Source organism: Mobula birostris, chromosome 3 (genome assembly GCF_030028105.1).
Source record: "Mobula birostris isolate sMobBir1 chromosome 3, sMobBir1.hap1, whole genome shotgun sequence".
NCBI classification, from domain to species: Eukaryota; Metazoa; Chordata; class Chondrichthyes; order Myliobatiformes; family Myliobatidae; genus Mobula; species Mobula birostris.
Window position 1 is genome coordinate 181,766,986 of NC_092372.1, and position 20,513 is coordinate 181,787,498.

Genomic DNA, 20,513 nt, shown 5'->3' on the forward strand with positions numbered 1-20,513 from the left:
GTGAGGTTGATGTACTGGAGCATGTTGATATTAAGGGAAAGGAGGTGTTGGAGTTGTTAAAATACATTAGGACGGATAAGTCCCTGGGGCCTGATGGAATATTCCCTGGGTTGCTCAACGAGGCGAGGGAAGAGATTGCTGAGCCTCTGGCTAGGATCTTTATGTCCTCGTTGTCCATGGGAATGGTACCAGAGGATTAGAGGGAGGCGAATGTTGTCCCCTTGTTCAAAACAGGTAGTAGGGATAGTCAGGGTAATTATAGACCAGTGAGCCTTACGTCTGTGGTGGGAAAGCTGTTAGAAAAGATTCTTAGAGATAGGATCTCTGGGCATTTAGAGAATCATGGTCTGATCAGGGACTGTCAGCATGGCTTTGTGAAGGGCAGATCATGTCTAACAAGCCTGATAGAGTTCTTTGAGGAGGTGACCAGGCATATAGATGAGGGTAGCGCAATGGATGTGATCTATATGGATTTTAGTAAGGCATTTGACAAAGTTCCACACGGTAGGCTTATTCAGAAAGTTAGAAGGCATGGGATCCAGGGAAGTTTGGCCAGGTGGATTCAGAATTGGCTTGCCTGAAGAAGGCAGAGGGTCGTGGTGGAGGGTCTGCATTCAGATTGGAGGATTGTGACTAGTGGTGTCCCACAAGGATCTGTTCTGGGACCTCTACTTCTCGTGATTTTTATTAATGACCTGGATATCGGGGTAGAAGGGTGGGTTGGCAAGTTTGCAGACAACACAAAGGTTGGTGATGTTGTAGATAGTGTAGAGGATTGTCGAAGATTGCAGAGGGACATTGATAGGATGCAGAAGTGGGCTGAGAAGTGGCAGATGGAGTACAACCCAGAGAAGTGTGAGGTGGTTCACTTTGGAAGGACAAACTCCAAGGCAGAGTACAAAGTAAATGGCAGGATATTTGGTGGTGTGGAGGAGCAGAAGGATCTGGGGGTACATGTCCACAGATCCCTGAAAGTTGCCTCACAGGTGGATAGGGTAGTTAAGAAAGCTTATGGGGTGTTAGCTTTCATAAGTCGAGGGATAGAGTTTAAGAGTCGCGATGTAATGATGCAGCTCTATAAAACTCTGCTTAGGCCACACTTGGAGTACTGTGTCCAGTTCTGGTCACCTCATTATAGGAAGGATGTGGAAGCATTGGAAAGGGTACAGAGGAGATTTACCAGGATGCTGCCTGGTTTAGAGAGTATGCATTATGATCAGAGATTAAGGGAGCTAGGGCTTTACTCTTTGGAGAGAAGGAAGATGAGAGGAGACATGATAGAGATGTACAAGATAATAAGAAGAATAGATAGAGTGGATAGCCAGCGCCTCTTCCCCAGGGCACCACTGCTCAATACAAGAGGACATGGCTTTAAGGTAAGGGGTGGGAAGTTCAAGGGGGATATTAGAGGAAGGTTTTTAACTCAGAGAGTGGTCGGTGCATGGAATGTACTGCCTGAGTCAGTTGTGGAGGCAGATACACTAGTGAAGTTTAAGAGACTACTAGACAGGTATATGGAGGAATTTAAGGTGGAGGCTTATATGGGAGACAGGGTTTGAGGGTTGGCACATTGTGGGCCGAAGGGCCTGTACTATGCTGTACTATTCTATGTTCTATGTAAACTCTGAATCTCCCTCTCCAAGAAGAATATGTGTATACCATTTTTAGAAGAACTGCAGGAGGTCAACATCACCCAAAAGGAATTAGGGATGTTGAATAAGTTCTTGCTATACCAGGCACACTCCTTTACTCCCAAAATGAATAATCAAAACTCTCACTTGATCTTGAAGCTACTCAGTGACTGAGCTTCTTTGCCCTCAGACTATTCCAAAAGTTCACAACACTTTTAATGTTGAAATATCAAAGTGCATACAGTACCTTGTAAAAGTTTCAACCACCAGCCCTTTGTTCACATAGATGAATATTATAACCAGGGCTTTTGATCAAATTAACTGAGAAATTTTATTTGTGAATCACATTCTCTTTTTCCACAATAGAGCCCAAAAGCAGAGAAATTGTGAAGTATGAATAACTAAAAAATCAAATACGGAAATGTCAGCAGTTCAAAGGTATTCATCCCCTTCTGTTCAGAACTCAGTTGACCCACCTCTTACAGCTATTACAACTAGTAATATTTTTGTATAAGTCTCTATTAGCTTTGCATGAAGGGATGGAGCAAGATTTACCCATTCCTCCTTGCAAAATTGCTCAAGCTGTGCCAGGTTAGTTGGGGAGAGGCAGTGGGCAGCAAACTTGAATTCTTGCCAGAGATGCTTGATTGGGTTAAGGTCAGGACTCTGACTGGGTCACTCAAGGACACTAATTTTCTTCATTTGAAGTAACTTCATGGCTGCTCTGGCAGTGTGCTTTGGGTCATTGTCCTGCTGAAAGACAAACCTTCTCCTCAGTTTGTTTTCTGGCAGAGGCTACCAGGTTTTTATCCAGGATCTCTCTGTATTTAGCGGCATTCATCTTCCCATCACTGCTGATCAGATTTCCAGTCCCTGATGCTGAAAAGCATCCCCACAGCATCATACCTTTCCAACATACTTTACAGTAGGGATGGTGTTACCTGGCTGATGTGTGGTATTAGATTTACGCCACATGTACTGCTTCGTGTTGAGGCCAAAGAGTTCTATTTTAGTCTCATATGACCACAAGATCTTCTTCCACATATTTACAGTATCTTCTAAATGATACCTTGCAAAGTCTTCACAGGGAAGAATATGCTTTTTTTAGCCAGGGCTTCTTCCTTGCCACTCTTCCATAAATACCCATTCTGTGCAAGGCCTTAGAGGGTGTAGAGCCATGAACTTCATCTCCAGTTGCAGCCGCAGGCTTATTTAGCTAACTCAGACTCCCTGTTGGTGTCGCAGTAACCTCTCTTACAAGTGTCATTCTTCTCTGACGACTAAGTTCAGAAGTGTAGCCTGACCTAGGTAGTGTGGCTGTGGTTTCATATGTTTTCCACTTTTTCATGAAGGACTGTACTGAGCTACAAAGTATGTTTCAGTGCCTTTGAGATAGTCTTGTACTTCTTCCTAGATTTATGCTTCTCCATTATCATTTTCTTGACTTGCCTGGAGTGCTCTTTTGTTTACACTCTGGTCTGTTGAAACTCTACCATACTGTTGGATCTTGTGGAGAGAGGCATTTATTCAGCTGATCCTCCAATTTTCTACATCAACAAATTGGGAGGGTTGTTAAGGTAATACACAGTGTTACACCTGAGGAAAGTTGGTGTAGTAATTACAAAGGGAATTAATACCTTTTCAACCTTACAATTTTGGTTTCTAGCTTTTAGTAAATTGTTGACAGTTTTTGGAATTTTCATTTTGATTTAACATGATGCAGCGTTTTGTAGATTAGCTCAAAAACATCCTATTTCAATATATTTTAAATTTAGAAAATAAGTCAATAAAATGTGAAATTTGTAGTGGGCACTAAATATTATTTCAAGGCACTGCATACATCACCATATACTACCAAGACATTAATTTTCTTATGGGCATTCACAGTAGGTGATAAATATCTCCTAAGTCATCACACCCTGTCTGAGTCTATTGAGTGGTAGCTGTAGATTATGAGCCTTAGGGGACACCATCCCAACATCTATCTTATTAATCCACTTAAAAATAGCATGCATTTGAGTATGGTCTCTTCCCTTTCTTCCTCAAGTCCAGAAGAGTTTTGTCTTCTTCCTTGATAGATATAATGTTCATATCTATGGTAATTCCTTATTCCCCATTGATTCCCATCTTTGCTACTTGCATGCCTTTAATTCCGCTATATCTGCATAATATAGAATCAATTATGCCTCATTTGTGTGCTCTATTTATTTTTCTTCTCTATCGGTTTCCCATTACTAAATTCTAAATTCCTCCAAATCATTATGCTCCTGCATTTCTGAAAGCGTTACAAATGTCTTCATTAAAACTAATGCTATTCCTGGAGTGCTTTTCTCCCATTAAGGAGTAGTATTCATTTTAAATCATAGCACTAGGTATTTTAATGTTTGCAACTGAATCTACTTTGTCAATGGTAATGCAAAGATATGACCATCTACCCTAACTAATCAACTCCTCACATGAATGCAATTTGACCTTTTTCCCAGATACATTACGTACAGCATTTTTCATTAAATCAATAAAGGAACTGAATGAAAACATACAGCAACCAAGGCACTACTTGCCCAAGCCATCTTTCGACAGCAAATTGTGGCTCAATAATATATCAAAATGCTCATATCAAAACACATCTTTTGTATAATTTGCTCTCATCATTTACTTGCTGCTTTGTGGAACAACTTCAATCAAATTACTTCAAACTTACATGTATATTTTAAGACATCTTTAATTTATGCAATACATTCCAATCCTATTCCTTAATTATGAAGTATTCATGCACCTTTTCATCACATTTTCATAAAATTAATGCAGCCATTTCTCAAGGCTTGACTATTTTACTAATTGCATTCCATGTTATGTATTCCTGAAAATCCTTCTGCCTATCATTAACTGGCATATTGCATAACTGCTGATTGCCTAAAATTCTCCTTAATCTATTCCACTGAAATCTTTCCTTTCTTTCTCCTCTTGTTTTATATTTACAGTCCAAATTTATGCCCACTCTTCTATCCACTCACAGTCACAGCAATACTCAAAAAAAATCTAAGAACACAAAACCGAAAAGCCAAGAGAGAGCAACAGCAAAAAATTAGTCCAGGATGAGAAAAGCCAGTTCCTGCTTGGAATATTACAGTTACCAGTAGGGAATTGGGAAGCACAGCACAGCACTCTGGCGATGCCACAAGGTCAATGTAATGTCATACCAGACAAGTAAAATTTTCCCACTGATACTTCTTCATAGAAGTGCTCTATGAATAAAGCTCCTCAGTAAAATTTTTATATTTAATTTACAAACATTACAAACCTTCTTAAAATTATATTATTTACCAATTAGCAACCATAGTGTTACTAAATATAGCATATTAAACAATGTTTTGCAAATGTTTTCTCCCAGCTAAAACATGCAGATGTAATCATTTGTGAAGAAAGTCTAGTGTAACAGTTATACTTCAGACTGCCTCAGAGGATCAGAAGAAATGTTTGAAGTGCATTCCATGACCAAAACAGATGGTCTTTAAAATGGCAGGAGCTTAACATGAAACTTGAAGGACTACTATTTCGAGAGCTAATTACCAGAACCATCCTGTGGCAAGCTTTCACAAATCCACATTATTTTGAGTCTTAACACTTACACATCTATTATAAAAGACAAACAACATACATCATAATTTAAGTGTTCAAATCTTGGAAAATTATTGCATCTCTTCATAAATACAGCAAGTTCATTCAAGTTAGTTTAGGTAGGTCTACTGCAACTTTTCTGTACACAACAAAATTACTTTGTAGGGACTGCAATATTGTGTGTGAGAAGTGATTTATACTGTGGTGCCAAACTTTTTCAAAAGAATGCTCTATAATTATTTTACTGCATTTGATAACAGATTATAATACACTGGAGGTTCTGGTATTCACATGTTTAATTTGTCATTACTTTCTCATTCATTCTCTTAGATATTGGTTACACAGAATTCATTTAAAAAGAATAGCTTTGGTGCATTCCCAGTGGGCGACAAAGTGGAGATACGTCTCTCCCAAAGGAGGTGTAAGGCATTTCTGCCCTTGGCTAGCCTGGAAGTCACCATTGGGCAAGGTGTAGTAACTGCTCAGCCCCCTGATCAGGTCATGTGAAGCCATGGGAGCAGGTGGTGGATGGTCATACGAACAGCTTGTGCCTATCACAAGTGCTGGTTTTAAGACCACTGACGCCAGGCAGACCATCTCTGAAGAGTATTGATAATGGCTGAGGTCATCTGTCTTGAAAAGACACTGCCCAGAGAAAGGTAATGGCAAACTATTTCTGTAGAAAAATTTGCCCAGAACAATCATATGACACCTCACATAACGATGACATTCCCAGCAGTTATATCATGCATTACTGATCATCTAAAATTTATTTTTATCTTCCAAAGTTCCAACTCTGAAACAATTAATAATTAGTAAATGCAGGTTATTCATTTCCAAGATCAACTATCTAATTTATTCATAACTCTGATCCCACTGTGACTCATCTCCCCTCTTATTAGTTCTCAGTACCCAAAAACATTGCATCCCCTAACTTAATCCATACTCCCACTAACAGATCTTCTCTTTCACCAACCTTCACTAAACAGCTTTACTTTGTTTTGGATAACACTGATTTGCAACCGTTCTGCCAATGTGCACAAGTGCCCTTTCAAACTCTGTGCTAACTATTGCTTAGCCTCAAATCCCCTTTGGCTCTTGAATTCTACCTCTTACTTTGATGTCTTTTTCTTTACTTTATCTTAATCAAGTATAGACAACAATGTCTTTTTTCATGGAAAATGCTGTTGTTTTCCCTCTTTTGCCATATCTATGGTAACTCTTGCAAGTATCCGTATACCCTTCTCGTCATGCATGCTTGAAAGCACGTGAGACAAAAAACAATAACATTTCTTGCATGCCTACACTTATACCTACACTTCTTTATTTATTTTTTTAAAAAAGTAGTAAAACAGTGAATAATTTTGTCATCTCTAAACAGAAGAGCCAAAGGGTATATAAGTGACAGCGGCAAGTTTACAGAAGGAGATTAGAGGAGTTGTTTTCAAACATCAGCCACCGATTGGGACAGGGTGAAACACCTGAGATATAAGACTGAATAGGATAGGACTTTATATTTTGATACATAGAAGATTGAGAGGATATTTGATAGAGGTATATAAAATTATGAGGGGTATAGATAGGCTAAGTGGAAGCAAACATTTTCCAGAGGCTGGGAGGGACTACAACTAGAGATCATGGTTTAAGGGTGAAAGGTGAAATGTTTAAGGCGAACATAAGGGGAAAACCTCTTCATTCAGGGGATAACAAGCTGCCAGATCAAGTGTTGCATGCAAGCTTGATTTCAACATTTAAGAGAAGTTTGGATAGGTACATAGATGGGAGGGGGGTATGAGGACTATGGTCCGGGTGCAGGTCGATGGGTCTAGGCTGTTTAAGTTGTTCAGCATGGACTAGATGGGATGAAAAGCCTGTTTCTGTGCTATACTTTTTTTTTATTATTCTACCGCTCTACATCCTTGAAAACAGTGACCATGAATGGTGTAATTTATACAAGATCATGCAGGTACAAGTGGCTTTGGTTTAATTATCTAGCAATACAGTGCAGAGTGGGCCCGTCCAGCCCTTGGAGTCACGCTGTCCCAGCAACACCACAGTCTGATTAATCCTAACCTAATCACACGACAATTTATAGGCACCAGTCAACCTACCCGGTAGGTCTCTGTACTGCGGGAGAAAAACAGAGCACCCAGGGAAATCCTGTGCATTCCAAGGGGAGGATGTACAGTCCTTACAGAACGGCACTGGGATTGAACTCCAGAATGCCGGAGCTGTTATAGCATCATGCTAACCCCTAAGCTACGATGGTGGCTACCATTTAGCGAAGGTGATTTTTGGTGCAATATATTTGATTTAAAATTAGCCTGTCCCACCTGGAAAGTGGGATCTCAGATGCCAGGTTGCTATTTATAGACTTTAGTTTGGTGTTTAACAACATCATAAACTGTTGGCAAAACTGACCTCACTGTGTCTCAATGCCCCCCTTTGTAACTGGATCCTGAACTTCACAACAGAAAGACCACAGTCAGTCCATGTGGGCAGCAATGTCCCTTATCCTCTCACACTGAGCACTGGCACTCCCCGGGGCCATGTGCTCAACCAGCTGTTCACACTGCTGATGCACCACTGTGTCACAGGATTCAGCTCAAACTGTGTGATCAAGTTTGCAGGTGACTCAACAGTGGATGACCTCATCAACAATGATGAGGATTCGGAGTACAGAGAGATAGCGGACTGACTAGTGTGAGAACAACAACCTAAGTCTCAAAATGGAGATGAACAAGGAACTTTGTGGACTTTAGGAAGGAACAATCCTCCTCTACGTATACATGGCTACTCCATGGACAGAGTTAAGTGCATTGTGAGTTCACATCACAGATGGCCTCACCTGGTCCCTCAATATCACTTCCCTGAAAAAGGAGGCACAGCAATGCACCCACTTCCTGAGAAGATTGAGGCAAGTGAAGCTCCTCCCCCCTTATCTTAACTGAGTTTTACCGTAGTATGATTGAAAGCATCTTGACAAGCTACACAAAGACAAGAATGGACAGGATGGGAAGCAGTTTCTTCCCTTGGGCTTCTGAGCTTCTGAACTCCCTGCGCATTGCATCTGAAGTGTCACTGGATAATTTGTACTGTGCCCTACAATATTTAATTTATACATTTTACTTTGTTTAACTATGCGTAATCCAGGTGTAGATTTAATTCTTACTTCCCCAAGCTATTGTGTGTTCTGTGTACTACTGTGCTTTGCACCCTGGTTCGGAGAAATGTTGTCTCATTCGGTTGTATACATGTATGCAGTTAAATGACAATAAACTTGACTTGACATAAGCTTGCATATAAGGACTTTGCATCTATAGCTCCTGAAGTGCTCTACAGGTGATACCATTCCTAGCCATAGACAGCAAATATTACTTAGATTCGTCAATAATTTCTTTATCATTGTAATGGGACTTCCAGTTTAGATGAAGACCAACTATTACCTAGTTTATTAACATTTTCCAATTCTTGTCACAACTCTTGTTTTTCTTACTACGTCTGCAGAATTATCCTTCAATATTGCAACAACGTAAAATCTTCCCATCCCTCTCCTTCTACTACTCCCCCATTTCAATAAATAATGTTTCTGAAAACTACTCATTCATTCCTAATGCAAGCTCATTCACACATTTTTCCCATGGAAATATACCAAATGCATATTTCAGTTAACTTTCTCATCACATTATTCCAGCCATAAACATTCTTTCCATGCAGAGAACTGTTTATCATGCATTTCTTGCAAGTTTATTATTTGTCTGTTCAGCTCCATAAATAGTTAATGTTAATTGTCATTTTGAGCCTTTCAGTTTAACTTTATCAGTTCTATCTGTGTTATTTTTCTTCAGTACTTTTAGTAATATTATGCCAAGTTTCCAGCACATTCTGATTTGGCTACTGTTATTTTGAAGTGGTGATAGAATGGGTGCTGCCTTTTGGAGTTTGCACAATGTCGGCATAGAATCTAGGTTCCTAGCCACTGTGAGGCAACACCTCTACTAGCTGTGCCTTTGTGCTGCCCAGTTCCCTTGTTTCCTTTGCTGTATTCCCACTCTCTACCTATCCTCACTTCAGACCAGTTAAAATGTTCCAGCATTTTCAGTCATTTTCTTATTTTCAAAGGACAATGCCATTTGACTCAAAGAGGAGACCATAAGATGTCTCAGTTCTGAGCATTCCCTTTATACAAGAAAATTATAGGGCAATCAATAATATATTTATCATCAACTCCTCTTCCTATTCTCCAGTCACCATAAACATCATCAGTAAATTACAGTAGCCACTTAACCCTAACAACCAGTACATCATTGGGATGGGACAGGAAAACTGAAGCATCCAGGGCAAACTAGTCTGGTCACAATGAGAACATACAAGTTCCAGACAGTACCGGAGGTCAGGGCCACACCCAAGTTTCTAAGCTAAGCAGAACATTCACTGCTGCACAACCTTGCCATTCAATACCCAATTAATCAAATCCCATTCATACTATATTCCCATCTGCAACATTTCCACTGCTTATCTTCATTGCAAGATTTTCCTGTTTTTTTTCTAATTCACAATTAGTGATCAAACTGTCAGTTGCATCCTGTAACTAAATGGGGTAACATTATTGAGGACATCTTTGTTACAGAGCAAATATTACCAATGCTAGGTTTCAAATGTAGTAATGGACGCCATCAGCAAAATGAGTGACTTTACTGCAAGCCAAGATAATAAAAAACCTTAGCTAGTCAACATTAAATCTAGTTCAGCAAAAATGAAAGCCTGCTCAATGGTCCTAATGAAATACAGAGATCAGAACAGGTCATATAACCAGATTGTTAAGAACTGAATTTTGATATCCACCTCAAAGATGCACGCTTAAAATTTTGCATGGCCAATTCTGCTCATGTTTTATTATGTTCCAGTTTTTCCTCTCTGACTAGGCACTTCAAGACTAAGATTTAATTCTATAACTAGATGCGATACTGTAGAGCTTTGGCCTAGCAGCCCAGCTGAGAATGATCATAACAGCAGCTAAAATTCACTATATATTAATCTGCTAACTGCAATAGATTAGAGTGACTGCAATACAAAAAATATCACTTATGACTTTTATATTGAAACATAGCACAGGAAATACATTACCTACTAGGAAACGAGGGACAGAAATGATTTCTAATAGAGATTCACAGTAACATTTTTATTCTACTCCAATGATCTGAGAAGAATTGCAAAGTAATTTCTATTAGATATACAGTTTACTTGGAAGAAGATGAACACATTAAAAGGCTGAATTTATTCTCATTAGATTTGCCTTTGTAAAGAAGAGTCACATTAAACCTAAATATATCTTTGGAAGTCTGGCTGAAACTCAACGCCCACCCAGATTGCTGATCGCACTGAAAATGGAATCTATAGTTACTGGTGTTTAAATATGTATTTAATGTATTGACAGTTGTAAGTCTACTTAATTCATAACACCAGAATTAAGTTTAATAGTAAAGTTCAAAATTGGGCTCAAAATAGCATAATGATGTAGTAAACTTTCTTTGGAAGCCTACTACAATGAACAAAGACAAGCTTTTTGCAGTTAAGTCTTCCATTCAACAGTAGTGGGTCTTTCCATCTGATATTTTCCAGTTTCATACCTTTTTTCTCCCTGTAGGACATGAAATCTAAATTATGAACAGAAACTCCAAAATATATTCAACAGGTCAGGCGCATTTGTGTAGAGAGAATGAGTTAACTTTTTAGGTCAATCACCCTTCATTAGATCTAAAAAAGAGAGAGTACAAGTGTGTTTAGATTGCTGAGAGCTGGAGAGTTGGAGAAAACAGAGGGGATATCTGTCGCAGGGTGTGGACAAAATTTGTCTGGGTAACAACTACTTTTGTTGATGGCAGTGAGACGGTAAGATTAAACAAGGTAACAGGAGTAGACCAATCAACTCTTTGAGTCTGCTGTGGCATTAACAAGATCATGACTGATCCAATTTTAGTATCAACACCACCTTCTTCATTCTGCATCTGTCAATTTATTTGTAGTTCAAACATCTGACTACATTCATTGATATAGCCACCCCCCCCCCCCCCCCAAGCTCTCTCTGTAGAAAAGCATTCCAAAGATGCATGAACATAAAACAGTACAGTAACAGGCACAGGCATTTTGGCCCATAGTGTTGTGCTGATCTAATTAAACCAGTAATTAAAAGGTCAGCACAACATTATGGGCTGAAAGACCTTTAATTTTCTATGTCTATGTTCAAATGCTAAACTAATCCCTTCTGCCGAGACATTGTCTTTCCAGAGATGCATGAGATTCTGCCGATGTGGAAATATCTGGAGCAACACACTTAAAATGCTGGAGGAACTCAGCAAGTCAGGCAGCACCTATGGAGGGAAATGAACAATGATTCAGGTCAAGACCCTTCATGAGGACTGGAAAGGAAGGGGTCAGAATGAAAAAGGTGGGGGATCAAAGTGAAGAGGGGAAGGTAGGTGGGTGGGAGAGGAGGGATAAGATGGAATGATGTGAGAAGGTAGGATGTGGGAGGAGGAAGAGTAAAGCGCTTACAGAAGAATCTGATAGGAGAGGGCAGTTAACAATGCAATAAAGAGGAAGAAGGTGAGGAATCAGTGGAAGGTGATGGGCATCTAGTGAGGGCAGAGGAGAACAGAAGGCACAAGAGGACCACCGGAACAAAGAACAGCAAAGTTGAGAGATTCGGGGAGGGAGGAAAAGCAAAGGAAACAGAGGGTGGTTACTGGAGAAATCAATGATAAGACCATAAGGTTGGAGACAACCAAAACGGACTACAAGCTGTTGCTCCTTCATCCTGCATCTGGCCTTATTGTGGCAATAGAGAGGCCATGGATGGATATATGCCATGTGCGAATGAGAAGTGGAATTGAAATAGGTGGCTATTGGAATATCCTGGCTGTTGAAGTGGACAGAACGATGTCTCAATCTACATAGTGTATGACCAATATAGAGGAGACTCACATGAAGCACTGCCTCGTCTCTATAGGACCCTGAATGGTGGCAAGGGAGGTGGTGTAGGGGCTGTTGTAGCACTAGGCATGGTTGCAAGGTTGAGTTCCAGGAGGGTGATCAGTGGAGAGGGATAAGTGGACAAGGGAGCAATGGAGAGAGTGATCTCTGCAGAAAGCGGAAGGGGGTGGTTGTGACTGATGCTGAAATCCTGTTAGAGATGGTAGAAGTTGAGGAGAACAATTTGCTGGATGTGAAGGCCTCTGAGTGTTAAGTGAGAAGGGGAGCCCCTATTTTAATGTTCCAGCTTCTGCCCCATTCCTCTCAAGTCAAGACATAGGATGTCAGTACTTTAAGTATTATCCATGTCACTTCATTCTCTGCACATCCATGTGCCAATCTAAGAGACTTTTAAGTGCCTCTAGTGTATTTGCCTCCACTACCAAACTTAGCACATTCGAAACACCTATCATCCTTTACGTAAAACAAACAAAATGTTGGAGGATCTCAACAAGTCAGACAGCATCGATGGAGGGGAATAAACTGTTGATGGCTCAGACTGAGACCCTTCCTTCAGACAGCATCTCAGCCCAAAACATCAACTGCTTAGTTCCCTCCACAGATGGTGCCTGACTTATTGAGTTCCTCCAGAATTTTTGTGTTGCTCAAGATTTTTAGCACCTGCGGAATCTCTTGTTTCTGTGTAAAATAGTTACCCACAACCCTTTTGCACCATAAATGTGGTATTTAACATTTCAACCCTGGGGAAAACAGATGCCAGCTGTCTACTCTATCAATTCCTTTCATAATCTTTCTGCTCTCTGCTCAGATCTCCGCTCAGCCCTGACTGCTCCAGAGAAAACAACTCAAGCTCATCTAACTTCTCCTCATAGCACATCTCTAAGAGCTTCCTTGGCACTGATGTGAGACTCAACTGTCTATAGTTTCCAAGATTATCCCCATGTCCTTTCTTGAATGACAAAAGAACCCCTGGCACCTTAGCTATGACTAGAGAGGACACAAAGATCATGGTCAAAGCCCCAGCAATTTCAGCTATTGGTTCTCTCAATAAATGGGTGTAGAGCCTATCAGGTCCTGGAGACTTCCCTACATTTTTCCTCTTTAATAGATCCAACATTAACTAATTCCTTATCGCAAAATGCCCTAGCATATTAGCATGTGGAGAAGAGCAACAATGAAGAAAATCCTCCTCTGCTCTAAAATGGGTGACCCCTTAATTCAAAACTTTTTGAGCTCTAGATAACTCAAGAAAATGGAATCTCCTCTGTCTTGAAGTTGTCAATCTCCTCAGAGTCATACATTTCAAGCTCATTTCTCATTGTGCTGTACCTCAACGAGCATAGTCTTAACCTGCTCTATTAACCCCTTTATTCCAGAAATCAAGTTTGTGTACCTACCCTACACAACCATCAAAAGCACACAATTTCTTAATGGAGGTTGTTCAAGGAAGGTACACCAGTTTGATTCCTCGGATGAAGGGGTTGATGTATACTTGTTGAGGTGTAGCACAATGCGAGATGACCTTGAAATGCAGAGCAAAGCAGTTGATGGAATTTTTACATAAAATATAATAATAGTGAGGTTACATGTGGAGCTGCAATCTCATTATTATTCTCTTTTATTTAAAATTTCTGTCAAGGGCTTTACTCTGCACCCAACAGCTCCACCCATTTTCTCTTTTTTCCTCCCTGGTGGTATCTGAAGTAATTGTTACTTAGAGAAGTCTGGTCTCCCTCTATCATACACCTACAACTCAGAACACACTTATCTTCTTCATTTTATTCTTGGCAGTTTGTAGAGTAGGTTATATGGTCGGCACCACATTGTAGGCCAAAGGGCCTGTAATGTGCTGTAGATTACTATGTTCTATTTTTCCTCATTCTTATGAAAGATCACTGACCTGAAATGTTGACAGTTTTTCCACTCTCCACAGCTCTGGCCTGAGTATATGCGGCACCTTTTCTTTTTTGGTTGAGAAATACCCTATATTTGAATCATCTGTTTCTCTTTATGAACATGCACCAACAACACAATTCTGTATACCAAAAGTTTAGTCCTTTTATAGCTATATTGTAACTGTATAAAGTTTTAACCTATTTTATTGGTGTTATATGCAAATATGATCTTTAGAGTAATTCATACATGCATTTCATTTCACAATGCTCCTATTATAATTAGCATACTACTCATCTTATTATGAGCAATTCCAGTATATCCTTTTTTAAGCCTAAAATTTAAAAGATGGATTTTTACAACTGTGACATTTTATCTTTAGTCCAACTTAAACCATCTTCATTCATTTCAGGGTAGTAAGAGAAAGAATAATATTATGCCAATTCTCAGATCAATAGAATGGTTTGAAAATAATCTATGTAATACTCTTACAAAAAAAACCTGTTTGCCTGAACAAAATATTTCTGGTTCCAAGGAAAACTTTGCTTACAATTCACAATCCAGGCATAAGGTGTGAAAGGATTGCATTTATTAATATAAAAGAGTAAAGCAAGATAGCTGTTAAGTAATTTGCTGTTCTTACAATTAATAAATGGAGGTTGACAGCTATAATTTTCTTACAGATTTGAGCCAGCTATTCACACAAATTGACCCTTTTTTCGAGTAATTCTAAATAAACCATTTCAGCAAAAAGAAATTCAAAGGACTCACAGCAATACATGAGGGATATTACAATTGTGTAGCTATCTCACCTCTGTATCACTCAATTATAATAAAGCCATTTTAGCAGAAAGCTATTTTGTAAGCATCCCTGATGAAATGTCAAAAAGAATCTAAAATTCCATTTGAAAGCAAACAGGTGCAGGTTAAGCAATTTCAACTCAATTTATGACTCTCACATAAAGTAGCTATTTCCTTTTACTTCACAACAGCTAGGGCTCCATTAGTAACTGCAGCATCCAGCATAACACATGCAAACCTTTACTTCACACACATCACAAAGCATTGCATACATCATCACTTTCTCCCACCTGGCCCATTTAATGAAGTAAGGCAAATGGTTGAGCAGATTGAATGTGTAATAAGAATATCGGGTAATCTCTGTCACTGCCCAAGTGACCAGGAAAAGAACGACACTCTCTTCATTCTGTATCTGCAGATTTTTATATGAAAAAAAATACAAGTTCAGCTAGAAATCATGTAAACGAAAAAGGATTTATTTCTATATTGAGAAAAGTACAGTTTAAAAGAAACATCAGTACACAAATTAAATCATTTGCAAAGCATATGCCACCATGATCATAATTTCAGCATACTATATTGAATGTGCTGATGTTGTAACATTTCACTTCATATGCTGAATGTCCCCGCATTTATATTTATTTAATTCAATCAAAAAGATTTAAGTTTAGCAAATGTCAGAAATGCTCAGTAAGGAAGCATCTGTGGAAGGAGAAACAGAGTTTATGATTTAGGTTGAAGATCTATTAAAACTGGAAAGAGAAAACAAACAGTAGTTTTAAACTGCAAAATGAGATCAAGAACAAGGAGGAGAAAGGGAATATTTGGGATAGGGCGAGGCCAGGGTTGATGTGAGCTTAAGTTGTGGTCCATAGGTTAATGGTGGTAATTACAGTGAAATGAATACAGATAAAGGAAAGCAAAATTTTACAAAATGCAGAACTAGTGACCATCCGAGAAGGACAAGCTGAGCTAATGGAGAGGATACGAACAGAAATGGCCTATTCTAATATTGGTAGAGAAAGTAAGTTACTTAAAGTTGTAGAATTTGATAGAGTCCAGAAGAGTGCAATGTGCCTAGGTGGAGGATGAACTGTTGCTCCTCGAGCTTATTTTGAGTCTCATTATAACGGTGCAGAAGGTCGCAGACAGATGGTTCACAGAGGGATTCTATATCTCTTTCCCAATCTGACAGTTGCAGTTTCTTAACTGCAGCATTTAGTAACTGAATGATACAAAACTTGGAAGTGAAAATGATACAAAATTCGAGAAGGATAAAAATTTACCTCTTCAGGATAAAGTACTTCTTCCCCAAAAGCCCATAAGATCCTAGCCTACAAATAAGCATAGGGGCAAGGAAATCACAATGAATATTTATGAAAGATTATTCGGATTAGTGTTCATTTCAGTGCTCCATATGATAAGAAAGGCGGTCTTAAGAAATGGTGGAGAAACTGAATGGATTTCCCTTGCAAAAACCCAACATGAACTTGATGAGCTACATTTTCTCCACCTATCCTACGATTCTGTAAACCACAACAAGATTGCTTTGAAACTAAGATTAATAAAATATGGCTCTTGCCTACGGAGGTAGTGTTATACCAACAGTAAGGAACAGAAGTGGAACATGCCTGTTTCTAAAGCAGTAATTCACATCTGCTTCCTTTTCTTCCACTGAACAGCAGAACCACAAGTAACAGGGGCAAGACTAAGAGGTAATTCAGTGCTTAACAAGTTAAACTTACAGGTCTTATACTGTGAACAACAAGCCACACCATGAAAATCCTGGACAGGACTTGGACCCCAGTAACGAGCACTGAAGTTCGTACTATACCTAGAAACAAAATGAAAAGTAACTATAAATTTAATTATAACAAAGTTCCATATTAAATACAATATCAAATCTACAAGTTACTTACCTATTCCACAGTGCACAATCTGAGGAGTAGCAAAAGAAACAAAAAGTAAACTTAGTGCAAACAGATAAAATGGGTACTGCAACAGCTAGCAGCAAACAGCAACAATGAGCTTTACCTCTAGCAATGCAATAGTCTGGAAGAACTTGAGTGTCTTTTGTATATTCCTGTACAATCCCTTGTGCGTTCTTTTTTGGTAAGAAAAACGTATCATGGCCACAGCCAGTACCAGCCACCTTGCGAGAGAATGACATTAATATATAAAAAAAAGCAGCATGTTAGAATTTTGAAAAGAATAACACTGTTCTCCTTTTCTGAAACTAATAGCTGATAGGAGAGGAATTATACTGTACTGAGAATGTAATATCACATTGCAAACACAATCTATTATGGCATCCTAAGTTTCAGAAAAGGTCTCCAAATAAAAGCAGTAATCATAAAAGCACACAGCATGTTGGCAACTATATTTATATTTGGGGTGGAAGCAAGAAGTAATGATTCGTATTAATAGGAGTGGAAAAGCTCTTAGGTCAATTGTTAATTTACCAATGACCTATTACTGCTGAACTCTAATAAATCACAAGGTTTCTTATTGCTTCAGTTGACAGTGATTGATGTAATTGTTTCAAAATCATCTCTTTGAAATACACTTTAAAAAGAAAAAGAGATTATATACTCACAATAAGTAATATGTAACAAGTACTTCTCATTTCAATAGAAAATTGTGATAATACACATCATCATACCTTAAACTGGCAGCAGACTAAGCCAGAGCATTTCAAAATCTACAACTCAATTTTCAATACGCCACCACAAATCTCATAGTTAAAATTCCATAAAACCACTTGCTTGGACTCTGGATTTTTCAGACCTCATGTAAAACTCCAATAAGCTTTAATTCACTTGAAAAAGATAGATTGTGACACAACAGTATTCCAGTGATACAGCCAAGCTAAAACAAGGAGAGCCGACAGTACTGAACAAGTTTAAAGGAAGCACAGGAACGAGCAAAGTGAAAAGGGAGCATGCGCAATAACTGGAAGGGAAGGTGTGGAAGCTAAACCCCACTGAGGGGAAGGAGAGCACTGACACTGGAAATGCAATCAGTGATACAAAGGATGGAGCCAGGGTGAGTGGAAATTATGATCATCTAGTCACTCATATGCCGAATCGTCAGGATTTCCAACTGGTCATATGGCAGGTTACTGGAGTTCTGCTGTGCTGTGCTTTCTGAAGACGTAATTGTCTTAGGCCATGGTTCGGTCTAACCTTCTCCTGCTGCTCATAGCTGAAGCCTAAGAAGAATCCAACTGAAACCACATCAATATTTGCAACACAGAAATAAGCACAAATGTGGTTAAATAAAATTTCAAAGTACATTCATTATAACCTTGAGATTCGGCTTCTTACAGGCAGCCATAAAGCAAAAAAACACAAGAGAACCCTTCAAATAAGAAAACAGTCAAAACCCAATGTGCAGGAAATAACTGTCCAACAATGAACGTAAGCAAATAACCTTCAGAACTGAAGTTCACGAAAGTGAGTCCACAGCCACGAAGACAATCATCAACGCAGCCAATCCAAGAGCTCATTAGTTAGAGGTCACAGCCTCACTTCAGTGCAGAAATGAATAAACCTCACAGAGTGGCAAGCTGAAGGCCGGTCCATCCCTCGCCTCTAGCCACGACTCCCTCATCTTTTCAATCTGGCCCGGTACTTAAATTGGCCAAGCCTCAGGCCATTTCTTGTTGATGGGCCCAGGCCCGGACCCGGACCCCACTGCCTCAACTCTGCCTCACCTCATAAGCCTCCAAGTCCAATCCAGCAATGGTCAAACATTGGCCCTTTTCCAGCTCTCAGGCCTGGGCACCGCCGCCCAGATTTGGCTTGTACCCGCCACACCGTAACCACGCTGCACCATCGAGACTTCCGTTCACACCACAAAAATGTCAGGTCGTACAACTGCAAAAGTAATGTTAAAGGCTATTGATTGCAGTGATCATTTCCAAGAAAAAATGTGATTAATAAAGTAGTTAGTAGTTTTGTTTGCTGCCAGCAAATTATCGCTGGGCTTCACCAGCACCATCTGACACTGAATGTCCACAGAAGCTGCTAATCCTATTCAGATACATATGGAATGGTAAAGGAAGATTTACAACACTGCTGTCTGGAAAAACATACTGAGTTGATGAAGAGAAGGCACCTTTATAATAATACCGTATCCAAGAGAAGACAAAGGATTTTAATAACATCCTTTTCTTCTACGTGGAACATAACCCTACTGCTCACATTGAAATACTAATGTTCTGGAGAAACACCAGTGTTTTAACACTATAAATTTGCAATCCTTCCCCATACATTGTCCAAAACTAACTTTCCTCTTGCACAATGCCCTTATATCAAGCAACCCACACAAAAAATGCTGGTGAACGCAGCAGGCCAGGCAGCATCTCTAGGAAGAGGTACAGTCGAAGTTTCGGGCCAAGACCCTTCGTCAGGACTAACTGAAAGAAGAGACAGTAAGAGATTTGGAAGTGGGAGGGGGAGGGGAGATCCAAAATGATAGGAGAAGACAGGAGGGGGAGGGATGGAGCCAAGAGCTGGACAGTTGATTGGCAAAAGGGATACCAGGCTGGAGAAGGGAGAGGATCATGGGACGGGAAGCCTGGGGAGAAAGAAAAGGGGGGAGTGGAGCCTGGAGGGTGGAGAGCAGGCAAAGAATTATAGTGAGAGGGACAGGGGGAGAAACAAGAGAGACAGGAAAAGAAAGGGGGGAAAAATAAAAAAATATATAAAATAAATAAATAAGGGATGGGGTGTGAGGGGGAGGAGGGGCATTAATGGAAGTTACAGGTCAATATTCATGCCATCAGGTTGGAGGCTACCCAGACGGAATATAAGGTGTTATTCCTCCAAACCGAGTGTGGCTTCATCTTTACAGTAGAGGAGGCCGTGGATAGACATATCAGAATTGGAATGGGACGTGGAATTAAAATGTGTGGCCACTGGGAGATCCTGCTTTCTCTGGCGGACAGAGCGTAGATGTTCAGCAAAACGGTTTCCCAGCCTGCGTTGGGACTCACCAATATATAGAAGTCCGCATCGGGAGCACCGGACGCAGTATATCACCCCAGCCGACTCACAGGTGATCTGTTGCCTCACCTGGAAGGACTGTCTGGGGCCCCAAATGGTGGTGAGGAAGTGTAAGGGCATGTGTAGCACTCGTTTCGCTTACAAGGATAAGTGCCAGGAGGGAGATCGGTGGGGAGGGATGGGGGGGGGGGGGACGAATGGACAAGGAGTCGCGAAGGGAGCGATCCCTGCAGAAAGCAGAAAAAAGGGGGAACGAAAGGTGCTTGGTGGTGGGATCCCGTTGGAGGTGGTGGAAGTTACGGAGAATTATCTGCTGGACCCGGAGGCTGGTGGGGTGGTAGGTTACGACAAGGGGAACCCTATTGCTAGTGTGGTGGCGGGAGGATGGAGTGAGAGGAGATGTGCGTGAAATGGGGGAGAAGCGCTTGAGATCAGAGTTGACAGTGGAGGAAGGGAAGCCCCTTTCTTTAAAAAAGGAGGACACCTCCTTCGTCCTGGAATGAAAAGCCTCATGCTGAGAGCAGTTGTGGCGGAGACAGAGGAAATGCAAGAAGGGGATTGCATTTTT

The 20,513-nt window shown here is 40.1% G+C and overlaps 1 protein-coding gene across 2 annotated transcripts in view; it reads right to left on the bottom strand.

Annotated features, from left to right (window-relative positions):
• The window catches only part of hacd1 (3-hydroxyacyl-CoA dehydratase 1), a 57,996-nt gene that overhangs the window by 18,627 nt on the left and 18,856 nt on the right, over positions 1 to 20,513 (bottom strand). The window contains exons 2-6 of one of the 2 annotated variants that reach the window (XM_072252034.1): positions 16,971 to 17,088; positions 16,856 to 16,874; positions 16,682 to 16,770; positions 16,223 to 16,270; positions 15,227 to 15,348 (exon numbers count right to left, since the gene is read on the bottom strand). In XM_072252034.1, coding sequence (XP_072108135.1) covers positions 15,227 to 15,348; positions 16,223 to 16,270; positions 16,682 to 16,770; positions 16,856 to 16,874; positions 16,971 to 17,088 — 396 coding nt within the window. The remainder of the gene's footprint in view (positions 1 to 15,226; positions 15,349 to 16,222; positions 16,271 to 16,681; positions 16,771 to 16,855; positions 16,875 to 16,970; positions 17,089 to 20,513) is intronic. The other variant, XM_072252035.1, reaches the window with a different exon arrangement.